Source organism: Podarcis tiliguerta (assembly GCF_965153285.1).
Source record: "Podarcis tiliguerta genome assembly, chromosome: 4".
Classification (NCBI taxonomy): Eukaryota; Metazoa; Chordata; class Lepidosauria; order Squamata; family Lacertidae; genus Podarcis; species Podarcis tiliguerta.
The window spans coordinates 21,449,809-21,467,755 of NC_139537.1; the positions used below are offsets into that span (position 1 = coordinate 21,449,809).

At 39.2% G+C, this 17,947-nt stretch overlaps 1 protein-coding gene across 2 annotated transcripts in view; it reads left to right on the plus strand.

Moving 5' to 3' along the window:
* Positions 1 to 17,947, plus strand: part of ATM (ATM serine/threonine kinase) — a 54,232-nt gene that overhangs the window by 16,625 nt on the left and 19,660 nt on the right. Inside the window, exons 17-37 of one of the 2 annotated variants that reach the window (XM_083435945.1) lie at positions 395 to 563; positions 1,569 to 1,768; positions 2,058 to 2,140; positions 2,227 to 2,370; positions 3,308 to 3,383; positions 3,485 to 3,615; positions 4,121 to 4,241; positions 5,049 to 5,225; positions 5,657 to 5,817; positions 6,550 to 6,796; positions 7,970 to 8,088; positions 10,435 to 10,561; positions 11,001 to 11,200; positions 11,821 to 11,995; positions 13,720 to 13,884; positions 14,530 to 14,662; positions 15,476 to 15,565; positions 16,409 to 16,580; positions 16,680 to 16,821; positions 17,151 to 17,327; positions 17,562 to 17,739. In XM_083435945.1, coding sequence (XP_083292071.1) covers positions 395 to 563; positions 1,569 to 1,768; positions 2,058 to 2,140; positions 2,227 to 2,370; positions 3,308 to 3,383; positions 3,485 to 3,615; positions 4,121 to 4,241; positions 5,049 to 5,225; positions 5,657 to 5,817; positions 6,550 to 6,796; positions 7,970 to 8,088; positions 10,435 to 10,561; positions 11,001 to 11,200; positions 11,821 to 11,995; positions 13,720 to 13,884; positions 14,530 to 14,662; positions 15,476 to 15,565; positions 16,409 to 16,580; positions 16,680 to 16,821; positions 17,151 to 17,327; positions 17,562 to 17,739 — 3,187 coding nt within the window. Of the gene's footprint in view, positions 1 to 394; positions 564 to 1,568; positions 1,769 to 2,057; positions 2,141 to 2,226; positions 2,371 to 3,307; positions 3,384 to 3,484; positions 3,616 to 4,120; positions 4,242 to 5,048; positions 5,226 to 5,656; positions 5,818 to 6,549; positions 6,797 to 7,969; positions 8,089 to 10,434; positions 10,562 to 11,000; positions 11,201 to 11,820; positions 11,996 to 13,719; positions 13,885 to 14,529; positions 14,663 to 15,475; positions 15,566 to 16,408; positions 16,581 to 16,679; positions 16,822 to 17,150; positions 17,328 to 17,561; positions 17,740 to 17,947 lie in introns of those variants that run through there. The other variant, XR_014510161.1, reaches the window with a different exon arrangement.

The following is a 17,947-nucleotide window of genomic DNA, read 5'->3' on the forward strand; positions in this document are numbered from 1 at the left end:
GAATAGCTTGAGATTTGTGTAGCCAAGGGAGTATTTCTCTTGAATAAATTTCTCTGCCAGTTGAGGTCAATCTGGACTCCTCAGTTGTGAGTTTTGTCTCTCTGTTTTACTTAAATTACAAAGTGAAATGGAGGTCCTCCTCAGTAAAAGTCCCAGCCCCATAAGGAACTAAGCAGTATCAAACAGTGATCTTCCACAGGACAGCGATGCCACATTTACCGGAACAATCAGAAGTCACATTTTTTTGGTTTGTATACAGGTGGTGCAGTTTTTATATACTGAAATGTACACAGAACTCTCAGTTAAGAGAATTTAAAGCTTTTTCTATAAAGTAACTTGAGTTTATTGTAAGAAAGATGCGATTAAAGAATTCCAAATAAATAACTTCTCTTAGATGTTTTCTACTGGGCGGATAAGTGAAGCTGGAGAAGTGGATTTAATGGAAGATGATCCGGAAGAGAGTAGGATGGAAGGAGAAAATCCGACCACGTCAGATCTTTTTGATGATCACTCTGCTGAAGCTGGTGATGTAAATGAGGGTGGAGAGTTGCAAACTTTGACAGGTATCTTTAAATTGCTTTCTGTATCATTTTGTGATAACTAAATGGTTTTAAAAGTTTTTGAGGGTACCATTCCAACAACCATTTTACATGTTTCAAAGCCTGTGCAACTTTGCTCGTGTGCATCACTGCAAACCTGGAAGTGGCAAGTAAAGGGGGCAACCCCTGTGGAAATGGGGGGGGGGTGTATGTGTTCCTGTATTTAAATTGTCTTCCTCTAGAAATACATCAGAGGTTCAAAAGCCACCTTCAGAGTTGTTGTTTTTCCTACATATGCTGAGTGATATTTTTTCCAGAATATAGAGGTGACTGGGGAAGGACTTAAACCCTGCTCTTCCAGTGTAATCACAGTACACAGACAACTAGGACAGAATTTGTCTTTTTCTCAAAGACACACAATCTGTGTCAAGGCTGGTATTAAACACTAAGTTTCCTAGCCCTACCAGACTTGCATAATGTGCTCATACTTTAGCAAATGCTGATACTGCAGCTTCCTTTTTGACCCGGGTGCTGGTATAACTGCTTTAGAATTCCTTTACTCTCTATGTAGCTGCCCAGGTTAGGAATAGAGGACAACTTAGTTTGGTCTGCAATATAGTTCTCAGCTCAAAAATTGTGTTTGTCTCTCTGTGTGTTGGTAAGATACATTTTCTCAATGAATTTATTTCTAAACATATGGATCTAATTAGGTTTTTTGATAAAATGCTGATTTAAACATGGTTTTTCACAAGGAATTAAAAATATAATCTATGATTAGTGCATAAATGTGTCACAATGGATTTACCACCGAGCGCATGTAAAATTGATAGAGATACGATTTTGATTGATTTGTCCATCCCTAGTCCAGGAACACTAATTTACTGCTGCATATGTCTACGTGTGCCTTCAGATACTTGGGTATGTCTGCCAGGAAACTAGTAGTTATGGCTTCCTGGCATATATCCGCTGAATGTTTGGAAGTTCATGTCTTATATTTTTTTATTTAACGCTACACTGTTTTATGTACAGGTGCCATAAGCCCATTGTCAGAAGAACATTTGGCAAAGCAGGACTTGTTGCTCCTTGATACTTTAAAGTTCTTGTGTATAGCTGCCACAGCAACCCCAGTGCAAACTGTTTGCTTTAGAGCGTCTGAAATTTGGAAGAAACTCTTGATGCTAATTGAGGAAAACATGTTTGATTATATTAAGCCGCAGCATCTGCATGTAGTGAGTATGAAAAGTCACTCTGCTGTGTGTTAAGTAATCTTTGGCTAACTGTTCTAGCAACAGGTGGAGGATCTTGAAACCTTAACATCATGTAGGCGTTTTATAAACAATTCCGCTGCTGTGTGATTTTAGCCAGTAATAAGCTTTGTTCTACGTTAAAATATATGAAAAACCTATAAACCAAGAATGAATGTACAAGTATGCAGCCTAATATATATGGAATTTAAAATGTTTGATATAAATGAATAAAAGCATTAGAAAAGCTTTTTAAAAATGTGTTTCGTTCTAGTACTTAGTCTTGTTGAAGGAACTCCCCAGTGAGGAAAACCCCTTGCCAGATGACCACCTTGTCTCCCTTCTCAAGCCTCTTTCGTAAGAGAATCTTGTTTTTAATGAAATAACTGTGACATTGATATTTTGCAGATACGTTTTCTCAATGTTTCTCTTTTTTCCTACAGGGATATATGTCCCTTTTACCGTCGAGATCAAGAAGTCTGCTCAGCAATTTTATATAATCTCCTTCCTATGGTGACTGCCTTGGGTACTGCCAGAACAAATACTGAAGCCCTGGGTCCACTTTTAACTGTTGTTGCAGCATTTTGGTATGATAAGCATATTTTCACATGCAGTTAATTTCATGGTCATAAACCTGTCAGCTGTAGCAATTGCCAAGTGTTGGATCACATGGTCTTTTGCATTTGCTCCCTCCCACCACCCTTCTTGGATCAGTAAGCATAAGTAGTTATCATGAAAGGGATTTCTTGGACCTATACAAACTGATGCTTTGCCCTGTCTTACTGTTTTGTTTTGTTTTTTGCTGCCTGTAGCTTGGGTTCTGGCTTGTATATACTTTTTTTTGGTCTGATTTCAGAGTCTCTTTGTTTCCTTTTGCTGTTTTGTGTCTGATTTCCCTTTCCTTCTTTGGTTTGTTGCAATAAAAAAAAACCCAGACTTGTAAGTTAAATTCTTCCAACTTGCAATTTTGCCTGTGGCTGCTAGAGGGAGCTAAATACTATCCTTGGCATCAGCTCATATAGGCTCAAGAAATCCTGTTCATGGTAAGTATCAACAGTCTTATTGATTGAGCAGACTCTTCCATATTTTTTATGATGTATGTATGTTATTTCTATATGAAATACTTATGTTTGTTCTTCCAGTGCCTCCAATCTGGATTCTAAGGATATGCTCTATTTTTTTAACTGTATTTATATTTATAAAATTTTATAACATTTCTCAAAGTATACTAGTCTTAAGTGCCCTCAGCGTAATGTGTATTAGTTGTGAATGGTGTAAGGAATGAATGTTTAGTTTAGACAAGAACACTTTGCTTTTAGGAAGGAAGCAGCAGGCAACATTAGCTTGATCAGAAAGTTGTTGTTCATATTATTAGTTCTTGAACTCTGCATAAATTAAAAACTAGCCAAGAAGTTTTGAAGCATGGAAAGAAATACTTTTTTTCTTTCTTATTCTGAGTGATCTGCCAAAAGTATAGACTTTTTTGCCTCTTTGAAGTTTATCATAAAATACTGTTTGTTCCAGGCAATTAGCAAATAAAGGAAAATACACATCTCCTGTAAGAATTGCCTTAGTGAATTGTATGAAAGCCTTACTTCAGGTAAGTCAATAGCTGAAAATATTTAAACAAAAGGTTTTTGTTGGCTTTCCCAAGTTCCATAAAAATGTAGTGTTAACATTTTCTCTCTTTCCCCTCACCAGGTTGATTCTCATTCAAAGTGGGCTGTGCTTGATGTTAACGGTGAAGAACTCCCTGTGAGTGATGCTTTCCCCCACTTCCTTGCAGATAGCAGTTTTCAAGTTTGCATGATTGCAGCTAAATCAATAAGCAGGTATGCCTTTGTAGTTTAATTATTTGACATAAAGGTAGCATACAAAAGTTACACATTCAGAATTGCTTGGCGTTTTTTCTTTACCATCTTCCAGAAAGACATACAAGTAGAAGTAGAAGAAGTAGGACTGGATTTCTAGCTTCTACCTCTCCTAATTTTGTTGCTAACTGCAAGAGAAATAGATACTACTGACAAAATGCCAAATATCTAGTTCAGGAGTTTACAAGAAACCTTTAAAGAAAATGATGGGAGATAGCTCTTAAACAGCTGGACTATGAGGTGTATATCTTTGATGGAGGCCCCTTGGCTTTTTCTTTTTGCTATGCAAACTCATTCCCTCTGGGAAGGGATTCAAAGTGACGGTTGCTTAATCACAAACATAGGGGGGCACCCCCAAGAACCACAGAAGGGTTCTCAAAATTAAATACCTTTAAGGCTTTATTTTAGAAAACAGAGAATGTTGTAAATTATTCTAATTTTATTTTTCTCCCTGCTTGATGCTAAGTTTGTTTCAAGATGTGAAGCTAAGAGATTCAACTGGCTTACTGAGTGCTCTTCCATTGAAGCTCCAGCAAAGGGCTTTTGAGAACTTGTATCTCACAGTTCAAGAAGGAACAAAGAAACTGGTAATACATCCCCCCCAGCACACATACACATTTCCACTGTAACGTTTTCTCTTATTCATTGGAAGTTGTTGTTGGGTGTCCTTTTTAACCATTTTTTCCCCAAATCCACTGAAGTTTAGTTGGATTTACCTGTTTTTAAGTCTTTGCTTCTAATTAATCTTCCAACTAGGTAATACAGTAAAATGAACATATTTCCATTCACTTACCAGGTGCACAGGCTACATAGTGACTTAAATGAAGTTGTTTCATTGATGACATGGGGGGCACAGTAGTTGTGCTGTTACTGGAAAAGAGCTATCATGTTTAAGAGTAATGCTAAGGTTTATTATTATGATTAATATTATTAGTCTACTTTGTGTTAAACATTCCAGATTTGTTGTGCTGAACCCCTCTTGTACCATTTTTCTTTGATTAAATGTTCCTTTTTGCTGTGGCCTTTAATTTCATCGGATAAACTATTGTATTTATTTCTACAATTTTAACACAGTTTACTCTGCAAGCTTTCCTGGAATAAGGGTCTTGAGTGTTTGCTTCACTCAAAAACAATGGTGCTCTTATCTCATTTAATTGGTATGTGTGGGTTAAGCGTAAGGGGGAAATCATGCTTAGGTTTTGCATGGGGCCTGTAAACTTCCAGTAGGAAAACATAAAAATGATTGCTGCAAGTAGACCTATTGGATTATTTCTTACATCTCAATTTCAGGATCGTATTTTAATAAAATATAAATGGTTGAGGGAATTTTAAAATTACATCTATCACTTAAATATATTAAAAGTTCGTCTTCATTCAGTGTTTTCTTCTTACAGGCACATGGCTCTGTGAACCAAGAGAACCTTCCTGATGAAGAGTATAATAGAAAATCAGTTCTTCTTATGTTAATAACGATGATTTTACGCTGCAGTCCTGTGTGTGAAAAGCAGGCACTGTTTGCAGTTTTCCAGTGTGTAAAAGAGAATGGATTAGAGCCTCACCTTGTAAGGAAGGTATGGGAAAGCACACAGTTAAAAACTCTAAACGAACATGCAGGGCTTAAAAAAACTTCAAACAGTTTTCAAAGAATTTCCGTACTACTAAGATTTGAACCCATAAAAATGTCTATGGTTTTGTGGTTCTGTATAAAATGGTTATAATAAATAGCTCTGAGCCACTACTCGTTTTTCTCCATAGTGTTAATTCCTGATAGAAGCTTTAGTTCATAGACACTGCCGTCATTCGCACATCACAGTGAACAATAGTTAATGGTTTACTGTGATCACATCTTTTACTCTTTCCTCCTACTTTGTGGAGGAAACAAACCACATTCCTTGGCTTAGCATTACACCCAAATTAGGAATATGTGAACGAAGCCACTATGAGTAGTTATAGTTACTACCGGTGCTGGTCTCATTTGGAATTGCCCTTTTTTCGAATGTAGGTGTTGGAAAGAATTCCTGGTACTCTTGGATACAGAAGTGTGGAAGATTTCATGAATACACACTTAGATTATCTTGTTCACCAATGGCTGACCTGCAGCTACAGCCTTCCGGATTTTCCATATATATTATTGAATTACCGTACTTTGGACGAGTTCTACAGGTATGCTTCTAAATTACGTTTGTGTGATTCCCCCACTATTTATCTGGAAACACTCAAAATATTTTGTAGCGATATGCCAAGTGCCACATTTTATGTTTTATTGGTTGAAGCAGCATATTCTCAGAAAGGTGCATAGTTTTTGAGTTAAAATACCAATATTTTGGAATGCCCTTCATAAATTAAACTATGCTCTTGCTGCAATTAACTGGTCAGTAGCTAATTAGAAGGGACGCGGGTGGTGCTGTGGATTAAACCACAGAGCCTAGGACTTGCTGATCAGAAGGTCAGCGGTTCGAATCCCCGCCATGGGGTGAGCTCCCATTGCTCAGTCCCTGCTCCTGCCAACCTAGCAGTTCGAAAGCACGCCCAAGTGCAAGTAGATAAATAGGTACCTCTCCAGCGGGAAGGTAAACGGCGTTTCCGTGCGCTGCTCTGGTTTGCCAGAAGGGGCTTAGTCATGCTGGCCACATGACCCGCAAGCTGTACGCTCAGCCAATAAAGTGAGATGAGTGCCGCAACCCCAGAGTCGGCCATGACTGGACCTAATTGTCAGGGGTCCCTTTACCTTTACTTAGCTAATTAGAAATAGGTGATCAAATGAACTTTTCAAGAATAATTTGTCATAAGAATGCAGTTGTTGGATTCTGTTGTAGCTTGCACTGTATACTATACTTGAAGTGTAATTTCCCCCTCAATTGTTTTGCCATAATTAAAGAAAATCCTTAATTTTAGATCCTGCTACAAAGTTTTGATTCCACAACTGGTTGTTAAGCAACAGTTTGAAGAGGTTACATCCATTGCTAACAAGATTGAAAGAGGGACGCAACAGCTCTTGGCACATTGTTTCCCCAAAATACTTGTCAACATCCTCCCTTATTTTGCCTATGAAAATAATGAAGATGGTGAGTTTGCGCAAAAGAAAAAGACAGCCCATGAAGTCTATGAGAGGCTGAAAGATGACAACTGGTTAGGAAAACAGGTACTTTTTTTATAAACTTGTTGGAATTCCTAGACGATTCTTCTAAAATGCTCTGTGTTCTGCTGTTTGGCTTAAGAGGCATCCAGTGCTTACTGGGGTTTGTGTCCCTTCCCATTTCACAGAAGCCAGTAAGCCTTTTGACTTAGCCCCCTCTTCCCGCTAGCTCTGCTAGCTCTTTTGTATTCACTTCCTGCCTTGCAGAAAAGGAGAGCAGAAGATACATTCCTCTTCTCATTTTTCTGCTTCATAGCTCAGGCCTTCCTTCCCCAACTTAGTTTTTCTAACTCTTCCCCTCCCTCAATGCCTCTCCTCAATGGCTCCTTCAGGGAAACATGCTACCAACAAAGATGTAAAAGCATGTGAGGCTGTTTAGAAGCCATGCAGCAGTGTGCTATTCAGTAACAAGCAGCTCTGACTCTGAACCAACCTTTCACAAGCAGCCAAGAATACCCATCTTGGATTGCAGTAACCATGCAGCTCTAAACCCTGTTAATCCTGGCCGTAGTTGAGATGAGGGCAGGCATATTCTCATACGGATCCCCCCCCCCCCAATTTTAGATGGCTGAGGTCTGAATCACCCCAAGGAGCTTAACTGATGTGCAAACCCTGTAAAATGGGAGAAAGCAACAAATGTGGTGCTGTCTGTAGGAACCAAAAGCAATTTGCTGATTAGCCGCTAGATGGTGCAGGAGAACAATCTAAGGGCATCCTCACCTCTTGGTTTTAAGGGCTTTTGCCTCTTTGAAAAGGAGGCGCTTAAAGAGATGTTTGTTGGAATTTGGGATAAATGTTAATCAGTGCCATCCAAGCCCAATGGGAAAGTTGCCTTAAATGAACTTTCCTCCCAGTTTGTTTTAAGGATGCTTTGCTGGGGTAGGTTGTTGCTCTTGGGGAGAAATGGAAGGTGCCCCCTGTTCAAGCATCAGACAGAGTATTGCTTTAAAGAACCTCCTCCTTCATAGGAAGCAATTCATAAACAAAGTAATAGTAATAATGAGGAGGAGATCATACACACAGTGGTGGGCAAGTAGGTAAACTATCCAGTTTCTGAGTTTAATACTTTTGAACATAACATCAGCATGGAAACTGACAGGCTGTGTAATAACCAGCCTTGTATTGTATTTCATATTTAAAATAAAACTAAACCTGTGTTGTGTTGTTTTGTTTTTACAGCTGATTGACAATTTATTTCATAGTAATTTACCAGAGATTGTAGTGGAGGTATTGATGACACTGCATGAGTCAGTTGGTACCGCAGCACAAGAAGATTCTGATCTCACGAGATTTACAGGGTACAGTTTCCCATCCTACCGATTATAACACATGTTGGTTATTTAACCTTTGTAAGCAAATATTTAAGAAATGGGGTTGGTATGTAGTGGTTTGACGGTCTGACAAACTGTTTTCTATTTGAGAAAGTGGTGAGTTAGTAATAGTACCTTAAGAACAGGAAAATCTGTTAATCTCATGAACCTACACATAGCAATAGGTCATAAAATTCACTTGTAATTAATGGGGATGCCCACCACTGAGGAAAGGTGATGGCTCAAAGAAGCAGAGGCTAGAAGCTCCTGGTTGCAAGGCAACTTTGAAGGAGACGAGGGTGTGGGTTCAGAACCATGGATAGTGCTCCTGTAGGTGAATCCAAACATTCAAGTTGTTTCAGTGCAGAGCAACTGGATGCCCATCCACTTAGTGCTGCCTCCTGGCTGATTGAATGGCAGGTGCCTTCCACTGTAGCTCCTTCAGAGTAATTGGGTTTCCAGCTGTGGGGATCTCTGTTGCTCACCCAAGGATTTTGTAAAGGTAAAGGTACCCCTGCCCGTATGGGCCAGTCTTGACAGACTCTAGGGTTGTGCGCCCATCTCACTCAAAGAGGCCAAGGGCCAGCGCTGTCCGGAGACACTTCCGGGTCACGTGGCCAGCGTGACATCGCTGCTCTGGCGAGCCAGAGCCGCACACGGAAACGCCGTTTACCTTCCCGCTAGTAAGCGGTCCCTATTTATCTACTTGCACCCAGGGGTGCTTTCGAACTGCTAGGTTGGCAGGCGCTGGGACCAAACAGCGGGAGCGCACCCCGCTGCGGGGATTCCAACCGCTGACCTTTCAATCGGCAAGCCCTAGGCACTGAGGCTTTAACCCACAGCGCCACCCGCGTCCCTAAGGATTTTGTGGATCAGCCTTAAGAATCTAGTGGCAGAGGTCTCTCATTGGGGGGATCAGGGTAGCCTCCTGTGTCTACAGACCCACAAGGGAAGAACCAGAGAGTAGATCTTTCTCCTGAGAACTGCAGCTGCCAGAGGACTCTGCCTCTAAGGAGTCTGGGTCCAGGGTCATGGCATGACCGTTATCATATTGATATTTGTATGTACAGAAGGAAATTATGTTAGTGCTCTTGTCTCAACTGCCCATTTTTCCCAAAGTAAGCCTTCCCTGTTGGGTACTAGGGTACCTCCAGGTAGGACTGTGTTCCTCCAACTGCTTGAAGGCAGGAACTGTTGATGCTGCAAAGAAAGGTGATGGATTTCTCTCTCTTGGAGTCATTTTATTTCTTGTGTTTACTTGAAGCAAACGTTGCCCTGCAATTGTGATCCTACTTTGCAACTTTTGAGGTCTGTTCACCAGTGACAAAATGCACCATGTGGTCCCACAATAGTTTGTGGTCTCTCAGTGAATAATGTCTTGCTTATAGATATTTCTATGGGTGTTAGCACAGTATGATTCTTCAGTTCCTTTTCTCTAGTTCACAGTGTATAGAAATATATTCATGCACACATTACAGCATGTGGACACAGAAAGGCAAGCAGTCATATTTCCCCAGTGTGCACTTGGTGTACACACTCATATGTTTGAAATAAAACTGGAGTCTGTCTTTATACTTTCAGCCCAGTGGTGAGTCAGCAAATTGCCCCTAGACAATAAACTGTTATCCAGATTAGATCAGCAGTAGAGAGAGAGAAAAAGAGAGGAGATATAGAATTGTTGTTGTTGTTTAGCCGTTTAGTCATGTCTGAGTGGGTTAGGGGAACATGCAAATAAACTCATCCCAAGCAGTTAAGGGTTTTATACACTAATGGTAACACTTGCCATTCAAGCAAGCATCCACTGAACTGTTGTTGTTGTTGTTTAGTCGTTTAGTCATGTCCGACTCTTTGTGACCCCATGGACCAGAGCACGCCAGGCACTCCTATCTCCCACAGTTTGGTCAAACTCATGCTGGTAGCTTCGACAACACTGTCCAACCATCTCGTCCTCTGTCATCCCCTCCTCCTTGTGCCCTCCATCTTTCCCAACATCAAGGTCTTTTCCAGGGAGTCTTCTCTTCTCATGAGGTGGCCAAAATATTGGAGTCTAAGATATAGAATATATCTGAATATCGAATATAAGATATATAATAGGTAATATTAAAACACCTATTTAAATAAAGCATTAGTCTTTTAAAAGAGGCCCCGTGGAACATGTGTACTCTGTATCCACGGGGCCTCTTTTAAAGGACTCCCCCTGTTTAAGTTAGCTTGTTTCCTCCCAGCTGAGAAATGAATCAGTACTTCAGTCCAATCTGTTCATATTTCTTTTCACAGAAGATTTTTGTTTGGGGACTCATCAAGGCTTTGAAAGGTTTGCATTTTTTTTTTCAGGGATCTGGATCCCACTCCTAATCCTCCTCATTTTCCGTCACGTGTCATCAAAGCAACATTGGATTACATCAGCAGTTGTCATAAAACAAGATCAAAAGGTCTTGTAGGAATTCTTTCCAAGCACCCTGTAAGTAACTGATTTCAGTTTTGTGACACACATTGTGACCTACATGCAGGTGCTGCTTAAAAAAGAACTACTGGTCTTACATGAATAGTAGATTTATTAGCCCAATCTGAAGACTTCATCGTCCACTGTAATAAATCTGCAATATCCTATCTGTTTGCTCCTTCCTCTTCTGTAATGCCAGCTAGTTCACCCTAATGTCACAATATGGTTCATTTCCTTGTCTCCCTTAAATGTTCGCCTGTAATGTCAGGTGGTGGGGAGATGCATGACATCATGACTTCAGGACAGGGATAAGATGTTGGGGGCAAGGGAGGGAAGGGTAGAATTAGATAGCTGGCTGTCATTTTTTTTTTTTTTAATCATCAGATCTAATTCCAGGCAATGTAAAACAGAAAATCCCCAGAGATTACTATCTAATGTTCTATCTTTTCTTCTGCAGGAGTCATTCCAAAAAATCTTATTTGCCATATGTAAGCAAGCATCCGAAACAAATAATATATACAAAAAACATAGAATTATTATGATATATCATTTTTTTGTTCAATTATTACTGGAAAAAATAAAGGATGGTTTAGGAGGAGCATGGGCTTTTGTACTCCGGGATGTGATTTACACTACAATTTACCACATCAGCAACAGGTATGAGTATTATGTACTATTATTTATACACATGTCCAGTGTGAAAATACTTCAGTAACTGGGATTGGGCATCATAGCATTTATGGAGTTGCCTTACACTGGTACAACCCATCTTGTCTATGGCTATCAGCTGTGACTGGTATTTAAAGAGCTCAAGCTCAGGCCTTACTATTCAAGATTCCTATAAACGGAGATTGAACCTTGTCCAATACCAGTAAGCCATGAACTTTATTTGTTGTTTTAAAGTATTAAGCTTTCAAAGACCTTCATTGATATCGTGAGGAATTTTTTCAAAAGCCTTAGTGAAATCAAGATACCCTGCATCCATGATATTCTTGTGGAGAAGCTGGTAAAATGTGGGCTGGATGAGGTAACTGTTAGGTGGATTTGAAGCTGGTTGGCTGAGCGGACTCAAAGAGTGCTCACTAATAGGTCCTCATCATCCTGAGAAAAAGTGGCATTGCTTTCATTTGAGGGAGAGGGAAGACAGGGGAGCATAGGACACTTTCTCCTGTTGTAAAAATCATTTGTACATCACCACCTTGTCTGGATATACTGTGTTGATTAAAGTGTGTATCGTAGCTCCCCTAAGCTGCTTCATTTTTAAAAATGTGTTTTAGGCCTGTTCCTCTCAAAGGGATATCTCTCCGGAGCTTCTTGCTATGTTGTGACCTTCTCAGTCGTGTTTGCCATACAGCAGTAATATATTGTGGAGATGCCCTAGGGAGTCACCTCCATGTTGTTGTGGGGACACTGATTCCCATCGTTGGAGAACAACCTGAAACCCAAGAAGAAGTAAGTTTTAATAAGCTGCACTTGCTAGGCATTTTATGTTTGCTTGATTTAGGTTTACTTGGGTCAGTTTAGAATATGCATACTCCGCCTTTCCACCTGAGAACGAAGCGAACAATATAAATGCAAAAATCAATTAGTAACATTTTTAAAAGGCAATTACTGTAAACCCACAACTTATTCAGGGGTTATGTTCCAAGGATAGTGCATGGAACAAAAACCGTGTATAGTCAAAACAACGTAAGGAGCAATAGCAGGTGGTGAAGTTTTTCCCCCCTGGATGCCCACTCTTTTTACCTCTTTAAAAAAATCTCAAGCACCTAAAGCTGAATACACACAAGTGAAATGTGTGTAAGTTGCAGGTTTACTGAATAAGGTATGCACAAGAGTATTTTGAAAGCCCCAGGCAATATTCCAAATTTCTGAGATCCCTTCAATCTCAAAATCTTGAGGTTTAGTAGCCGCTGTTTTAAGAAGTGCACAATTAATTGCACAGTTTGTTGGATCCCATTGCCATTACATGTGTATGCCCACAAATTTTGGTCACCAGTTCTCTTCCTCCTCCACAAGGAGTAAGATCTTGTCCTTGACCTGTGCTGCATCTCAGACACTCAGTGTGAGATGAATTCCTGTTTCTTTCCCAAGCTTAACTAAATGTCTGCCTTAAATTGCCTTAAATGTCTACTTAATTGGTAGGAAAGTTGAACAACTTAACTATCTGCATTATTTAAATGCTTCTTTTTTTCTTTTTAGGCGAATATGGATAATTATGCTCAAAATGCTTGCCAATGAGGAAGGAAATTATACAATCAGGGCTCTATGCTTGCTCATCTTAATTATGAGTCTTAGCGTGTCTGTGTCATTAAAGCTGTGAGCTGCTGGCTGCAGTATTTGCATTTAGATATATTTAAAGGCAAGAACTGATATGTGTTACGCTAATCTGCTGCATATAATTATATCACTAATGTTATAAAATTCTGTTAAATAGTTTTGCTATTTTTTTTGCAGCCAGCTGATATATTTTAATGTAAAAGCTGCAGGCCGTGAAAGGCCGTACGTAGTATGTAGAGGAATTTGGGATGTTAGAATAGTTAGTTTGCAGTCAGTCTGAGAAGGTCCTTTAAATCACAGTAAGCCAGCAACCCTGTCTTACTGTGATGTGCACATGTGGCCACTGTGGATATTTAGATGCTACTTCTGCCTTTCCGCTTTATGCACCGTGAAATCAAAAGCAGGCCTTTCCTCTGCTCTGCCCATAGCATATTGAAATTCACATGTGAACTGAGGAATTAACAGCACATTCCTTGGTATGGTTGATCAGAAGGAAGTCCCATTGTCTTCAGTGGGCCTTATTGCCTAATAAACCAGTCTAGGATTGTAGTTTAAATATAGGGTCTTCCCTGACATTGGCTATTGAGCCTGATAAACAAGGCTCAGCGTCAAAGGAGTGGATGGAAGTGGCGAGTATTTTGCATTCAAATTAAGTGCAGGATCTTCTATTTGGTATGGGTTTCTATGCAGTAAGGAAAGAAAATGCACAAGCCTCTGGCCTGCTCCCAGTCTCACCATGCCTAGAGGTAGCATTGAGGGAAGTAACTGCTGAGCAGCTAGTCTGAAGACTGTGGATCAGAGTATTGTGATTGCTGTTTTTCCATGCACAAACATGAAGACTTTCTAGAGTGGTTTCATTTCTTTGTTCCTCCACTTTTGTTTTCCTTTTCGTTTAGGTCTTGGGCTTATTGAGATACCTAGTGATAGATAACAAAGACAATGAAAACCTATACCAGGCAATCAAACTTCTGGATCCTTTTCCGGATCACCCTGCTTTTAAAGACCTGCGTGCTATTCAGCAAAAAATAAAATACAGTAATGGTGGATTTTCTCTCCTGGAGGTAATACAATCAGTTTTCAAGCCTTTGAAATCATAGTGGATTAGGTCTTCCTATTCATAATCTACTCATGAGTAAGTCTCATTGATCTTAGTGATGTTAATTTCCAGATAAGAATTGACACATTACTCAGCCATTCAGAGTCTCTACATTTTTTTTAAGATAATGAACATGTATAACTCTTTTTGATTGTATCTAATTGTTGAGCTTTATGAAAAACAGTACCTAATAATTGTGTGTAAAGGTAAAGGTACCCCTGCCTGTACGGGCCAGTCGTGTCCGACTCTGGGGTTGCGCGCCCATCTCGCTTAAGAGGCCGGGGGCCAGTGCTGTCCGAAGACACTTCCGGGTCACGTGGCCAGCGTGACAAGCTAGCTACATCTGGCGAGCCAGCGCAGCATACGGAAATGCTATTTACCTTCCCGCTAGTAAGCGGTCCCTATTTATCTACTTGCACCCGGGGGTGCTTTTGAACTGCTAGGTTGGCAGGCGCTGGGACCGAGCAACGGGAGCGCACCCCGTCGCAGGGATTCGAACCGCCGACCTGACGATCGGCAAATCCTAGGCGCTGAGGTTTTATCCACAGCGCCACCCGCGTCCCTAATAATTGTGTGTATCCTTACTATAAAATCTGTTTGTTGTTTGCAGGAAATTAACCATTTTCTGTCCATAAATACCTCTGATTCGCTACTGTTAACGAGACTTGAAGGTTTAAATGATTTGCGTAAGCAACTTAAGGAGCATAAAGAACAAATGAAGGACCTTATGAAAGAATTTCACGGTATGGGTTTGAGACTGCTTTTTAAATTCCTGGGAGTACCGCATATTGCAGGGGGATGACTAACCTGAGGGCAGCATGGGTCCATGATCAACCCTAAAACGAACTAAATCAGATACCAGTACAGTATCTATTTTTTATACTATGAACAATGCAATAAGCAAAAATAAATATCAGTCGAAGGATTAGGGAGAAACTGTTTCTTATCTAGAGGATGTTGAGGAAGGCACTAGGCGAAACATAACATTGAGAATGCATTTCACAGTGGGTACCACAATTTAAAAAGTGCTGTCCTTTTTTTGTTTGTTCACAACATACTTCAGAAAATAGCATTGGAGAAAGCAAAGATAGAAATAAATCTGCTCTAGCCGATTCACTGATGAATTGCCTTGTGTCATTTGGGACAGTGTTGGCATATCATACTATAGACTAATTAATATGTTTGAAATGCAGTTCGGCAAGTCCTGTGAGTTTCTGTAAATATAATTTCATTTGCCTTTTAACAGGTTCTATGTATTTCAAAGCACTGGCATTTAAGAAGAATTTCTAAAATTTGTTTGGTTACAACATTCCACACATGGTTGATATGGATATTGTGGGGTAGTTGGGTTTTTTTTTGGGGGGGGGGGGTTAGTCTTCAAATGAAAAATGTTTAAATTAGTAGCATTAATAAATCTTACATGTGTGATCTGTATATTTAATGTCTGTTTTTAATCGTATAATTTTAATTGTATATTTAATTTTATTGGTCTGTGACCATAATAAATAATTCATTCACTTAATACTGCTTTTAATACTTTTTACACCCTACTGTAGAAAACCCAAAGGACTGTATAATAGTGAAGCTGATAGCGTGTTTCTTACAACTTTCAAAAACAGCTGTTAATTCTACCAATAGAGCCTTGGGTAAGAAATTCAGCTATTCAGATGAGTAGAGTTCTTTTGAAGAGAATTGGTAAAAATTAGATTATATTGCAAGGTCATACAACATTTAATATTTTTATACCAGTAAATAACTTCAGAGAAATTTTGACTTGAATGTTGAAAGATAGCACCAAGAAACCAGTTAAAAAACCTGATATTGCTCTGTTAGCTTTTTAAAAAAGCATTATTTACTAAATAGTTACTTTTATTAAAGCTTGAAAAACTGGATTTAGTTAATAATACTTCATCTTTGCATTTACTTCCTTTGTCTCCTGTAAAAAGTATCTGCTTTCCTAAATTGCTAACTGATCCTTGCCATTTGAGTATTTCTAAAACTGGAATGTATTGGTTTTTCAAAATGTTTTCTCAAAATAGTACTGGTGCTGGTTCTCAAAGCTCAGTAAACCCCTCACAGTATAACAGCACCAATTGAAATTATAAGTGCAAAGAAATTTGGGGGGAGATCTCCCTCCCTTTTTTTCATCCTTTCTCTTGTTTTGTAAGCTATTGCTGCTATTAGCCAATAAGAATTCAGGGAACATATGTGATGGAAACAGTTCTCCCTGTCCTGTTTATACACACTGGTGCTATCACTGCAATGCTTAGGCCTAGCCCTTGAATTCTATACAAATTAGAGTTCCTGTAGTGGAAATCACAGAGAAAACGCAACATATTAAAACAGTAGAATGCTACCTTTTTTCTTTATTTTCATATTGAAGGGTCCAGTTGTATTATGTATATTTTGTACATAAATATGAAAAGCAGTGAAATGTGAAAAACATCAGTGAAATATGAAAAGCATCATATGAATGTCTACATTTGCAGATGCAGTTGGAAGTTGTTTGGGAGAAATTGGTCCTATCAATTTTTCCACCACAGCGTTGCAGCACACTAAAAGCGCTTCATCCTCAAGTGCGGTTGATCTGTTTGAAGACCGAGAACTTCAATGGGTCTTCATAATGTTAACTCTCATAAATAATGTTTTAATAGATCAATGGTAAGTATACAGGAGAAAATTTAACATGGTATATAAATGTTGCCTATAAATAAATATGTGATGACAATATCCAACTTCTAAAGAGTTACTTTTTTTCAGTATTGACGTTCGATCTGCTGCTGTTGCATGTTTGAAAAACATTCTAGCCACTGAAACTGGACATCGATTTTGGGATATTTACAAAACTGAGACTGATCCCATGCTGGTATACCTCCATCCTTTCAGGGTGTCTAAGAAAAAGGTATTGTGTTTTGTACTGTATTATAAAACTAGATGCAGAACCCTAACTCTCCTATCTTAATTGATAAGACTATCTTGGATCAGTAGCTGCTCCCAGACATTTCCAGAGGCGTGTCCAAATATCTGAAGTAGTTTGACTGACTCCTGGATTTAAAATACAATTCTCTTTGTCCCAGCAGTTCTGCATAGTGAGATAAAGGAATTGTGAGCTGCCTTAATAGAGGCTGGAGATGGTGGTTCAGGAGAGAAGGCTATGTAATGCTGCTTAAGGAATTTTAACAGACACTTGGTTTCTTTTTTTAAAAAACAACAACACAAAATGATCTTTAGTTCTTGGAAGTGCCCGAACAAGCAAGTGAGCCTCTTTCCGAAGATCTGGATAATACAAATCTGTGGATTCCTCAAGGTGAAAGCCATGATGTTTGGATTAAGACCTTGACTTGTGCCTTGTTGGATAGTGGAAGGATAAAAAGTGAACCCCTTCTTTTTCTGAAGCCACTGTGTAAGGTAAAATAAGTTTGTTGGTAGGATTACATTCTATTGCCCTGTCATCTTCCTATTTTAAAGTTTTATCTTACTACATTTTTTTCTCTTTCCCCATGTCATTTAGAGGTGTGTGAACTTTTAGAATGAACAATATAGGGAATGCTTTGTTATAACTTAGTATAAGAATGAAGCTGACTACTAAAGGCAAACTGAAACTAATAATGTGTTCAAGCAATTTCTTTCTTTGTGTTCTAGGTTCAAACTGCTTTTTGTCAGGCTGTCCTTCCATATTTGATTCATGACATTTTACTTCATGACTTAGATGAATCAGCGCAATCTCTTTTATCAACACACATTCAGATGTTTTTTACCACCTGTTGTAAATATGCATTATCTCCCAGTAGGCCATCTACACCTGCAAATTCAGATCCAGGTAACGCCATAAAGCTTTTCCTATGCCTCAAGATATTATGCATGTAAGGGTGAGCTTAGGTGGGATTTGAGCTCCATCTAGTGGTTGGAGGCAAAATTGCTGCTCCATTTAAAGCATTTCCCCCCATTCTTAAAAATAAAGACTAATAATTTAAAAATATGGCATGCAAGATATTGAGAATGAGGATGGGGGGAAACCCAACTCAAGC